At 38.8% G+C, this 13,033-nt stretch overlaps 1 protein-coding gene across 2 annotated transcripts in view; it reads right to left on the bottom strand.

The window, feature by feature from the left end:
- LOC144658905 (ribitol 5-phosphate transferase FKRP-like) overlaps positions 1-13,033 on the bottom strand; it is a 28,301-nt gene that overhangs the window by 13,076 nt on the left and 2,192 nt on the right. Inside the window, exon 1 of one of the 2 annotated variants that reach the window (XM_078519408.1) lies at positions 11,433-11,563. The exons of the other annotated variant lie outside the window; for it this stretch is intronic. Coding sequence (XP_078375534.1) covers positions 11,433-11,444 — 12 coding nt within the window. The 5' untranslated portion in view covers positions 11,445-11,563. Of the gene's footprint in view, positions 1-11,432; positions 11,564-13,033 lie in introns of those variants that run through there. 2 annotated transcript variants of the gene reach the window in all.

A 13,033-nucleotide genomic window follows, 5' to 3' on the forward strand; every position in this document is an offset into this window, starting at 1 on the left:
TGAAGTTTGGTGAGAATATTTTAATAGTCGAAACTCCTTGTTTTTTTTTTCTTGGAGCTTTGTTTGAGCAAAATGGAGATGCACAAACAGGCATTTTGACAAACAAAAGCCACTACGAAGAAACAGGCTGAGTCTTTGACGTCACGCATACATTACCAGCTCCAAGATGGCGGCGAGTGTGAGTGGGAAAGATTTCGTAGGGTATGGATAGGTGGGAGTCTGAGATACATATTGTGTCTTATTGGCGTAAAGAAAATGGCCGTTCTGGAGTGAACTTCTCCTTTAATCGCACGCAGAGTTAAAACGCATGCACAGAGCTATTGTTAAGCTAACTAAACCTTTTGTTTCGACAGAAATATCGTGACTATTTGACGTCAGCGTTTGCATAAAGTCCCGGTTTCGTGCGTTTTCGCCGTCCACACTACACCTCCTAGCCGGCGTTTTCAAATTTACCCACTATGGAGAGCGTTTTTGAAAAGTACCATTTTCAGTGACCGAAAACGCCGTTTCAGTGTAGACGGTTGGCCTATCCGGTGAAAAACTGATGCGTTTTCAAATTTTCCCGGGTTAGTGTGGACAGGACATTAGAGTGTTGTACTGAATCCAGCTACACCCACGAGAGGAATAAGACCCGTACCTAAGTATAAGGATGGGAGGCGCGGTGGCCTAATGATTAGAGCGCCGGACTCCGGATCGAGCGGTCCGAGTTCGAGCCCCGGCCGGGGTCACTTGTGTTGTGTTCTTGGGCAAGACACTTTACTCTCATAGTGCCTCTCTCCACCCAGGTGTATAAATGGGTACCGGCGACATAATGCTGGGGGGGGAACCCTGCAATGGACTAGCATCCCATTCAGGGGGAATAGAAATATTCCTAGCCGCTTAATGCTACGGAAACCGGGATAAGCTCCGGCAGTGTGGGCCGCTTGGCTCGTGGCTTCTCCTAAGTATAAGGAAACGAACTCAGAATTACTTTAGAACTAGAAAATACCTGTGAATGCGATGTGAAAAGACCTTTCCATCTGAAAACTCAACCTTCCTTCCAAATATGGTTAACGATACAATACAATTCAGTAGTTGTTATTTTACAAGTAAGATACAATAAGTACAGTACATAGTTGACATTAGGAAAAGATCTCAAAGGAACATCTGCCCAGACTTTGCAAATAGATTAATAGGTCAATCTATTTATAAACATAATAGATTTTGCATTTTAAAAGCAACCTTTTATTCTCGCATTATAATCCTTAAGGTAAACGGTCCAAATGTTAATCTGCATTTTTAATTATAACTTAACCAATGAAAATACTATATTCTGGAAAATACATCAATCTCTCGCCGGAAAAACTAACTTTCTTCATGTACAATAGATCTCTTTTGTACCAGAATATCAATAGCGAAAAGGCAACTGTATCCGCCAAGGACAGTGTATTAGCAACGCGTAAACTGTTGCAAATCGATTACCTTGCTGATTCCTTGACGATTACCTAGATGACCATGAAGATTACTTTTAGCAGTTTATACTGAGTTAGTGTGAAGTGCCATCGAAGTTTATTATGTAATAAAGAAGATTCGCGAGAAAGAGGTTTCCTGGTTTTCTGATGCGTTATCGTCCACTAAGGCGGAGGAACAAGTTCTCTGTACCCCTGGCATACGTAACGAGTGCCGACAGCCTAGCCAGTGGCTCTACCGAGATAATCTCCCCACTCTGGGTCGAAACACATTGTTTACCAAACCATTTTGTCCACTCGTCCGTCAAGAGTTTAGCCGATAATCAGGACATTCGCCGAGTTCTCAAGTACAGGCAAATAAACGTCCGATAGCCATAAAACTTATCGTTACAATATTCTTTTTTCCGGCCCAGGCCATGCAGGCTGAATATGTTCATTTTTCTACCGATTTTAGGCTGAAAACATTCTTGTGAATATTCTTAGATTTAAAGTGTATGACATTTACATTTGTGCTGTATACCATACATTCGTGTAACATTAAATATTTGGCTAGTGTAGGCTTTTATCGTTCTTTGGCTAGTTTTGCCGTTTAGAGAAAGGAAGAATTTTACACGGCTTAGTTGTTGTGTTAACAAATCTTCAACAAACAAAATTATATTCTTTCCAAAATCTCAGCCTCGGTTTTCTTTCTCTAGGTAAATATTCTTAAAATTTTGCAAATTTCACCCTCGATATTCTTACAAACTATAGGGCGATCTTTGCTGGCGTCCTTGTTTACATTTTGCCTCATTAACATACTTTGTGTTGAGAAGACATCCTGCTATATACAAAAATTTTCTAGAAGTTTAAAGAGCTTATGAAACTTAATAATAGGCGAAATTTTCAGCTTTTTACGTGTAATACTGAAGGAGATATTAGCTTTCAAAAACTGAAAAATTTCTGGAGGCAAAGGTGGTTTTTTTTCAAACCCGCGTCAAAGAAAAGGTGTTTAATACATCAGGCTTAAATTCACAGCAGAAGTTAATCGTGTCATGGTCTTCCAATATTCATAAATGATATTTTTGTAGCTCGAACAGAAACTAGAGCGCTTATGCTAATGAGGCACATACAGTCAACTCTCTCTTAAGCCTGGTTTCCATATGATCGCAGACGATCGCAAAGGATCGCAGACGGTCGCAGAATTGTAGGTTCTGCGATCTGCGATCATATGGAAACACACTTTTGCGATCGTCTGCGATCGATCGCACACGATCGCAGACGATCGCAGAAAATAGAACCAAGTTCTATTCCCTGCGATCGTCTGCGATCGTGTGCGATCGCCTGCGATCGTCTGCGATCGTTGCGATCATATGGAAACACAATTGCGATCGACTGCGATCAATTGCGATCGAAATTTATCCCATAATATTGATAATCGATCCCATCATTCAACACTTCTGCGATCGTCTGCGATCTTTTGCGATCATATGGAAACAGTTCGCTCTTCAATCTTTGCGATCACACGGTTCAGTAAATTTCTGTGATTTTGCGATCGTCTGCGATCCACTGCGATCGTCTACGATCATATGGAAACCAGGCTTTAAGGTCGCGGGGGATACCAACTGCATGCATAAATTCATGAAGGAAAATTTTGCTTGACCTGCATCTTTTAAAACGCTTATTTCTCAGCTGTTATGGGTGCGATTAAGCTCAAATTTTACAGAGACATAAAGAAATGACGAAAGATTGTGAATGTCATCTTTTATTTGGTAGATTGCATTTAACGGCGATGTTATAGCCTCGTTAGTGCCAAATTTGGAAAAACATGATTTTGTGGCAGAGTTTGCGGAACGAGTAGGAGACACCACACTGTGATCTTGTCAAAAGCTAATCAGTCACTACCTCAAGAGTGTCATAACAGAAGCGGATTTTTTAATTTAAAGTTTGCCAGCAAGTTATGGCGGTTTAAGTGCGCAAATTTGAATTCAATGTCTTCTACCTCTTTCTAAAAGCGCTCTTTTAAAATTCCGCTTCTGTTATGACACACTACAGTATTCATAGTTTACCTATCTGCAGTGGCAAGTAATGAAGTTTTGTATCCGCGCTGTATTCTCTGCCACAAAATTGTCGGAAAAGTCCAAACTTTGAGATTTCCGAAGGTGTCCCGACCTAAATACGATCATTTTGCCAAGGAAAGATGTAATTATGGTAATTATATTCCACGCTTTTATGGTGAGAACTATTGTTTATGCCAAATATTTTGTGATTACTCTGAGTTGCAGAAATATTCAAATTTAAATGAAAATAAGCTTAAAAACTTCCTTCAATATGTATTTTCCGCTGGTATTCAGAGTAATTAGTTATGCTAAATTCTTTTGCACTTGGTGTCGCAGTTTACGTGCGATACAAAACCTGTGATTGGTTAGTTCCTGATATTTATATTTTCTTCGACCGTTGAATATTCACTCACGCTTGCGATCCACGCAGTTTAATACTTCGCTATATAACCCACCCTCCCACCCAGCTTACTGCAGTCTTTGTTATTTTTGGTTTGTAGACCGAATGGATGCTCGTTACGAAGGCTTCAAACGCCTCATATGTGTGAGATACAGCCACTGGGCCAAAGGTCGCTAATCTGCCTTCTGACCAGGATGCTACAGTTATCAGTCCAAAAGTAATCCTCCTTCCCAGGACCTTCCTACAATAAGTCAACAGGAATTCAGTAAAACCAGTCAGTTATTTAAAAGCGTTGAAGAGGACTAGCGCAGGTATAAGGAATTGTAGAAAAACTTTATTTAGTGGAAACTAAGTGCATGTTTCTAAAACGGGAATCTCAAATCTATCGGCGGTCCTTATTTTATCTTGTGTATAATTGAAACCATTCGCCAGTTTACCTGAGCTCGTAACCTGAGACGCTATGCTGATTTCGAGGACCAAGCTAAGTGCATTGTTCTTAAATTCAACCGTGAGCTTGTTCTTTCTAGTCGTGTTTGTGAAGGGTCCCATCAAGCCTTGGTAGTTAACCCTAGCCTTTATCAGTGTCAATACTACTATGTGGTAATAAGTGGTTAATTTTTTACTTACGCACGCCACACAAGTAAGTGTCTTGTTAAGCAATGGTAAAATACGAAGACTGGAAGCTTGCTCTTGCTTATTTTTTCAAGGATTCTTACGTGTTTTCCTTCCATAAAAACGGGTATCATAATGTTGAAATTTTACAGGAACATCAACTTTCCTGGGATTTTCCTAGCGAGCACCTGATTCCGGGGTTTAGTATTTTATGTCTTTACCGTCCTTCCGTTTGGATTGTCAACCGTCTTTTTTGTATTCACAAAGCTCTTAAAAGCCTTCGAGATACATTGGAGATTACAGGTTATTTTATAGCCATTTTTATAGATGACAGTTAGGCCACAGTTCAAGAAGGACAGGGCTGTTGCATTACGACGTACGCTGTAAGAAAGGATTTGACCAGTGCAGGATTTATAAATCGGTATGGGAATCCACCCATAATTTAAACTTGTTAGGTATCACTCGGAATTCGGTTTTGGGCACTTGGAAATCGTAGACAGTAAGATTACTACGATTTTGACATCATTGATCAATTATCGACTCGGAGTTTTTGGTCTCTGCGAGAAGTTTGGCTTCCTTCATGGGGCAAATTATTTTCACTTGACTTTTGGTTGGTAACATTGCTAGAATGATGATGATGATTTTGATGATTATGATGATGATGATGATGATGATTATTATTATTATTATTATTATTATTATTATTATTATTATTATTATTATTATTATTATTATTATTATTATTATGACTAGACATTGCGTCATGTTCACCTTGTGCAATGACCATTGGGATTTAGAATTTCGCCAAGATTATTACTGCAAGAAGGAATTGTATTTTTGGAAAAGTAATCTCATGAATATTAACAGCAGACACTGTTTTGTGAGTAATTGTGCTTGTTATTCTGTCGCGAGCGTTACCGGTTGCGGTTCTGTTATTGGTTTTATAGCGGTTACGTGTGCCAGATAATGTGAGCAGAGTTTAAAGGCTTGCTATGTAGAGGGAACTATATGCAATGGAATTTTCCTTACGATAATTTGCTCCAGCGCTTTTAAGGAAACACGTCAAATGATTTATGATAATTAAGCCGCTGCCTCAACCGGTGAATTGGGCTGTATGGAATTAGAATTTCGCAGAATGGCGAGAAGTGTCTTCGATATTTGTATTCAGTCACGGATCTACTTAGAAGTACAATGGGCTCTAATCAACAGGCCGTTTATACAAGGCGCTTATTGGACACTTATGATTGGTAGACTATCGATGATTTATTTTCTGTCTCTAGATGCACGTTAGGGACCGCATTCTGTAGACTGTTTCGCAAGTTATTAGAAACATAAGCTGCCCAGATTCTTTTCTTGGTTTTGGAATCCCAATACGCCGGGAGTTGACTTATTAATTCAACCTCACAGGGAAGAAACTTGTTAGGTTTTGGGTGGTCCCGACTGTTTCTATCATCCCGACGGTTCCACTTTACATGAAGTGTCTAAAGGCTGTTGGTTCTACCCTTTTTGGCCTTCGGCTCATTATTGGTCTCTTGTTGGTGTCTTTCACCCGTGGTAGGAATCTAAATTCCCTTTTGCATCCCAGCACTTTTAAAGGGGTATGTGCACGACATTGCCCTTAGAATAGACTTTCTTGACTAAGCTTTGCCTACGGAAGCAGGCACTTGCCACAACCGACGGTGACAGCATCCATACATTGTTTATATTTTGATTAGCATCCGTGTTTTGCTTCAATTGACTAAGTAGCTTTTTCATGTAAATGGTGACTGCACCTGTTTATGATATCGTTTGGGCGTTGGTCTTACTGGAGAGTGACTGCACCCTTTTGAATGTACAGGATTATCAGAGTTATGATCTCGTAGGCACAGGCCTTATTGTAAGGTGGCATTACTCGCCTTGCTTTAGGTGACTGCACCTGTTATTGTTATTGTTTGGGCGCTGGCCTTACTAGAGGGTGACTGCACCCGTTCGAATGTATGAGGTAATCAGTTCTTATCTTGCAAGCACAGGCTTTATAGTAAGGTAGCATTACTCGTCTTGCTTTAGGTGACTGCACCTGTTATTGTTTTTGTTTGGGCGCTGGCCTTACTAGTTTGAATGTATGAGGTTATCAGTTCTGATCTTGTAGGCACTGGCTTTATCGAAAGGTGGCATTATTAGCGTTGTCATAGGTGACTGCACCTTCTTATTATGGGCGTTTAAATATTGAAAAACGTGATCTTCTATTTATGTACTGCACCAACCTTAAATTCCACCCCCCCCCCCCCCCCTTTACTTTATAGTGTTTTGCTATTTTGTTTTTTCAGGTATTTAATTCAAGTAGAGCATTGGAGCCAGTCCTCTTTTGACCTTCTTCGAACTTTGATCAGACCATAAGGGTGATGGCACAGTCTCGATCCAACTCTAGTTATGGAAGTGAAGCCTTTTTCTCAGATCATTAGACCATTTTTTGATTCCTGCAACAAGGAAGGTTCTAATTTAAAGGACCTTAGGGAACTGCTTTATGTTCAGTTGCCTTCGCCGGATTTCTCTGTTGTATTTAGTTACGTAATATTGTTCCCAGCCATAATGAATTTTTTAGTGAGTACATAACGATGTTTGTGCCTCGTAGTAAGACCGAACTTTACAGGGAGGGTTGACTATGTCTATATCATTTAATCGGAATCTCGATACTGCCCCATTAGTGTTCTAAGAAGGTATATGAATTTAGTTGGTATTGATGCTAATAATAATCTCCCTTTGTTTAGACCACTTGTTTTTCACAGGAGCAACGCAGTTATACGCTAAGAGATGGAAGAAATCTCCTATATTTCATGCAGGGAAATTCTTAGGTTTCAACCCGGACGACTACGGTATCCATAGTTTGAAGCTCCGTGGGGATAACACCCGTTCTTTGTAACAGCAAATCGGTTCTGAAATGCACTTGAAAGTACATGGCAAATGGAAGACGGACACTGCCAAAGATATGTACGTCGAAGAAAGCCTCGATAACAGGCAACAAGAAACAAAGTATTAAGGACTTTAATTATGTTATTTTATCTAAGTTCTGATATTTCTACCAGTAATTTATACTGAAATGTAACCACTCATGATTTTTCTTATTGTAAATTTCTTTCTGCAAGTTGTAAAACGTTTTAATAATGTATTAAACTGTCTGGATCCGCTTGCGAATCCTGCCATATTTCTTGTTTGCCTGATTGTTTACGGGAATTTAAGGGTAAAATTATTTACGTTCGGTTGAGCGAAGCGAATTAGAACGTAACTATATGAACGTATATCGCTAAGTGTTGCTTTAAATTGGTTAAAATATCAAAGAAACAGGGATTTTTTACAAATCACACGCACGCGCCCATATTTTTGTCCAGTCATAAATATCTCGTAAAGTTGTCGATGTCAGTCGTTGAACTTCGTGCATACACTTCGTGCATAAATGCATAATGATGAGCCTAAGGTGTCCCCCGCGACCTTAACGGACACCTCCATAAGACGGACACCTGGTTATGGTCCCTGCCGTTTTTCAGTCATTTTACTGTAAGAAAACTCTCTGTAAGACGGACACCTCTCTAAGACGGACAACGGACACTTTTAAACCGCCAACGGACAGGCACTAAAAGTTATTTTTGCGTGAATAATACTTCAAAACTTGTTATCGACATATAGCATAGCAGGTCAGCGCCATTAGAATACCAAATTTACCAAAAACAATCCGCTAAAACGCATTACTTCTCTGCTTAAACTTGTAGATTTAGTTTTCTACTTACAGTATCAACGTTTAATCTCTGATATTATTTTTGTTCCACTTTATAGGTTTTGCTAACGTAAGCGACTAAAACAGACGTGTATTCGTTGTGCATAGCCGTTTAGCTTTATCGTCTCAAAATTTCTGGTGTCACGTTACCTCGACTCTCTATAAGGCGGACACCTCTATAAGACGGACAGTTGGGGCCGGTCCCGACGGTGTCCGTCTTAGAGAGAGTTGACTGTATTGTAAACAAAGATTCACTTTATTATTTATTTTTATATAAAAAAAGAGTGCATTTTCGCGATTCGAATAACAAGTGTTTTTTTTTTTACTAAACGTTTCCTAATAAAATTCAGCGATAAAAATGGGACTTTATTAGCATATAAGCCTTGTGCACTTGCACTTTTTTTATTTTATAAGAATATTGTTTTTCCTGCCCAGGCTGAATATTCTTTTTTTTTTACCGATTTTGGGCTTAAAATATTTTGGTGAACATTCTTATAAGTTTGACATTTCCGTTTTAGCATGTATTGCGGTATTAATTGCTGCCGATAGGCAGCCTTCATATTCTTGAAAGGATTTGAGAAGTTTCGTTCGTTCGTTCGTTGGTTCTATCGGATCGTGAATCAGCCTATCAGCAATCCTCTTCCATTAAAATACGAGCCAGCCAATCAGCAGTCTCCTTATAATTGATGAAATTCACATGTGCTCTGTTTTGAAGGAAAGTTTAATGGCGTCTCGAACAGTGAATTCAGGGCGATGTTTATCCCCTCTTGTAAATAAGAAACACATTTTTGGTGTTCAAAATGGAAGAACTAGCCCCAGAGAACACTCGACCACCTAAAAATAGGAAACCAAGGTCTTCTAAGACCTAAACAGAGATGAAGCAGAACAGCACTATTTGGCTGAAAATCAATCAAGGTTTCAACAATGCAGCTCGTACAAAGTCAAGTTCAAATGGATGGTAAATGTCTTCAAATGTTGATTTGCTTTATAATCGTTTAGCTGATTTCTTGAAACTGAATTCAATAATTTGAAATTTATGCTTTAATGCTTTCCGTGAGCATGTGGAAAAACATGCATGCGTGTGTTCCCGCACGCAACAGTGATGCAAGAAGTCGAAAGTCGCTTGCTTCTAAAAGCAAATGTACCGTGCTTATTTAAATAAAATTTGGCCGACCTTTCAGTGTTATTTTGTATTTGTAATTCGTAGTTTACATTATGAAAGCGGCGTTGTGTAAAACCTTGAAAAATTTGCATAATCGGATTGAAATCTGATACAAACTTAATACAAGTTGTTTTTATTGAGACTCGTGGAAATTTTGATTTTTATGATTGTGGTATTACTTACCTTCCATCAGAAAATATTTGTGAAGTTATTTTTCTGCACATTCAAATATTTTTGAAGTGTTACTATGGTTACGGCAGCACTTCACTTCTCATTGAGAACTGCTAGTTTATGTACCGTTCTTCGAACTGTCATAGGCATCGAACATTTGGCTAGTGCAGGTTTTTAATTATTCATTCGCTAGTTAAAAGTTTTTGCCGTTTAAAGAAATACAGAATTTTTTACGGTTCAGTAAATTAAAAACATATTTACGAGACCGGCGTTTAATCGAAAAAATACATAATTGTATTGTATTTACAATTTTTCAACTCAAAATTACTTTCTTTTCTAAATCTCAGCCTTGGGTTTATTCTTAAAATATTATTAAAAATTCGCAAATTTCAGCCTCGATATTCTTATAAAATAAAAAGAGTGTACAATAATTTGTCGAGGCTACCCGGGTTCCTGGGCATTTATCCCTCGAGATGAAGGATATCCACATAAATTGATTCATGCATTATGAATGAAGGCTTTGTTTTGACGTACAAAAAATAAAAATAAAAATAAACAGCTCAGTGGGTCAGCGACCCCGCTTTGAGTGTCCAAGTTACACAGGGCGCAAACTACGTGCATCATTTCAGGTGCACATTCAGTCTCGGAACATAGAAAAATAAGTTCTGAAAGCTAGCGAAAGCGTACTGCTAGCCTGTGAACAGGCTTTCCGGTCGAGGATGGGGCGAAAAGAAAGCGGAAAGGCTTCGCTCGCCGATCTTTTTGGCCTTGCCCCAATTGGGAGACTGTTCGCAGGCTAGCGTACTGCTAGCTAATGTTGTCATTCTTTTTTGCGGGTCGACAAATTTCATGGACTGCATGGTCTGCTGCACATGCACAACATGTGTTGCGTAGCTTTAGCCAATCAGTGACCTGTGCTTTTTCTTTCCTCATTCTCCATGTGTACAATCACGTTTTAAAGCGCAAATGGGTCACGTTCTCCTTTGACCGCGCGCAATTCCGTGCGTACTCTGGCGCGCAGCCAAACGCGGTTTTTCTTGGTCAAGACAGATATTATAATCGCGGTACATCGCATGATCGCAGTCATCAAGCAAATTACTTGCGGAACCTTCAACGGCAAAGTGTAAAATTGTACACGTATTCTTGAAAAAAAGTCAGTTCGTGACTAATATTGCAAATTTCAGGAGTTTCAGTTGTTTTTTTTTTTCGATCTTATGATAAAGTTTGCATCAGATTAGTTTTATATCACGCAATCGTTACAGATCGAGATATTAAACATATACAACCCAGCCAATTTTATTCTGTGTGGGAAGCGAAAAAGACGCTAATATACTAATTAGCAGGTAATAGAGTCGTAATCTGATCCCTGTTTTAACTGCTTAAACGCAGTTTGAATGAGAAAAGAAGCAACTCGACGGTACTGTCTTTAAAATAATGTTCCGTAGGAATCGCATCTCTTGGGCAAGTTAATTCGCAGTCTTTGCACGGTATATAATATCACGACCCTTTCCATACTTCCGCTTATCTTTAACTAGCTCGTCTAACAAACAAAAATGAGGTCTAAACTATTTTGTTGTTTAAAAACATGAAAGCGAAATAAGTTAACAAAACAACCTCAAATGCGAAATTCTGTTACGGTCAGGCATTTCTAGCACAAACACAAGCTTTACAGTTTCGCAAGATGGAGCAATAGCCGGACTACAGAGTATAACTTTGAATTAAACCTACAAGGCTTGGGTGGGCGGTTAGATGCCGTCATTAGCAGCCGGATGCGACACAAAGGGGACCAAAGGGAGCCATAACTATCCATAGTTTACTCGATTGACGCGCGCCTTATGCATTTCAGTCGACTTACCTTTTCAGCCATGACCAGAAATATTTCCTTAGCCGGGCTTCTGTTCTTATATACTGAAGGCGTCTAAGTTAAAGCTGATATCAAGCTTTTCCAGCGCTTTCGTTTTAAATTGGCTTCGCATTTCAAATGTGTTAGCATATGATTGGAAAGTGACGTCACCGATAAGAAAGTGTGTTTTGAATTTCTGATTGGTGGTATTGACTCATATTGACAATTTTAAAAACATTTTAAAAATAGCCTCACATTTATCTTGACGGCGAATAATCCGTCTGTCTTATTTTCTGTATCGATCTCGACCTATCCATTACACGTTTGAATTCAGCCATTTTCGCGATTCCAAAAAGGAACTTTTCAGAGTTAATTTTTTTTCTAAGTAATATTCAGCGATAAACAGCTTTATAACAAGTTTATATCTCTCCGAGATCTAAGAAATTTGCATATGTCTACATCATAAAAATGAAATGATTTTATGCAATTTTAGATGATGGAAATGTGAAAAGCGATGAGAAGATAGCAAACAATAAATGAGATAACTGTTTGAATCCATGTTGTCTGTTCGCAGCTGTTGATTCATAAATTCTCTTTGAGTTTGTCCTCTGGTCTTTTATCTTTGGTATTTGTCTTCTCTTTCTTCCTCTCATATTTCCTTCTGTTAATTTTCCTTTTACTTTCAAGTTTGTTCCAGAATTTTAGCATAGCGTCATCGCAAATAAACTGTTTTTTAATAGCTGGTTTAAATTAACTCTGCAAATATTTTGAAAAGTTTTTTTCTGATTCAGATAGCAAACTTGGCTGGGATTGTTTACTCAACATATCAACACGGACTGGTTTTAAGTACAGTACAACATGTTATAACTGCCGTATTTACGAAATAGGAGGCCAAAAACTCAAGCTGGGGTGTGAAATTCGGACATATGGAAATTTTTGGTTATACTGAAGTATTGTAATACATGAAAGTTTCGCCACCACTTAATGGTAGGCCCTTATCGATTGTGCTAGCATAATAATAGCATAATTTGGATAAGACGAGCATTATTTTCGCACTTTTTTTTAAAAGTAGTACTGCTAGCATAATCGGCATATTTTTTAAGGAAGCATTACCAGACATTACCAGGCTTTCTTGGTCTTTAAGATTGATTATTTTTAAGTCAGTTCTGTCCATGGTTTAGTCTATAAATTTTCATTCGTCTGGGGGAGGGGGGGAGAAGGTTACCGCTATTCTCCGTCGTTCGTCGTCTAGAAGACTGGGCACCAGAAGAGCAGCCGCCCGATAGGCCAGAACCCGCTGACATCGCTAGAAATCGGAACCTGAGGCAAACCAAAGCTTGGAAAAGTCTCATTCCTTGATCACTTTAAGGAAAAGTAGCATAATTTTCGAAAACGAGCATAATTTTGAGCATAATTTGGAAAAAAATCGGGCACTGCTAGTACCATTAATTTTCGCGCATTTGGTAAATTTGTTAAACATTTCCGGCTTTATTATATTATTAAATAACCACTTTTTTGCGACAGTATATTTTCGCGATTTTTTTTTTTTTGAAATACGTGAAAATTTGATGTCGCGAAAAATCCGGGGGGGGGGGGGGTGGTACTCACCTATA

Source organism: Oculina patagonica, chromosome 6 (assembly GCF_052425735.1).
Source record: "Oculina patagonica isolate OP01 chromosome 6, crgOcupat, whole genome shotgun sequence".
NCBI classification, from domain to species: Eukaryota; Metazoa; Cnidaria; class Anthozoa; order Scleractinia; family Oculinidae; genus Oculina; species Oculina patagonica.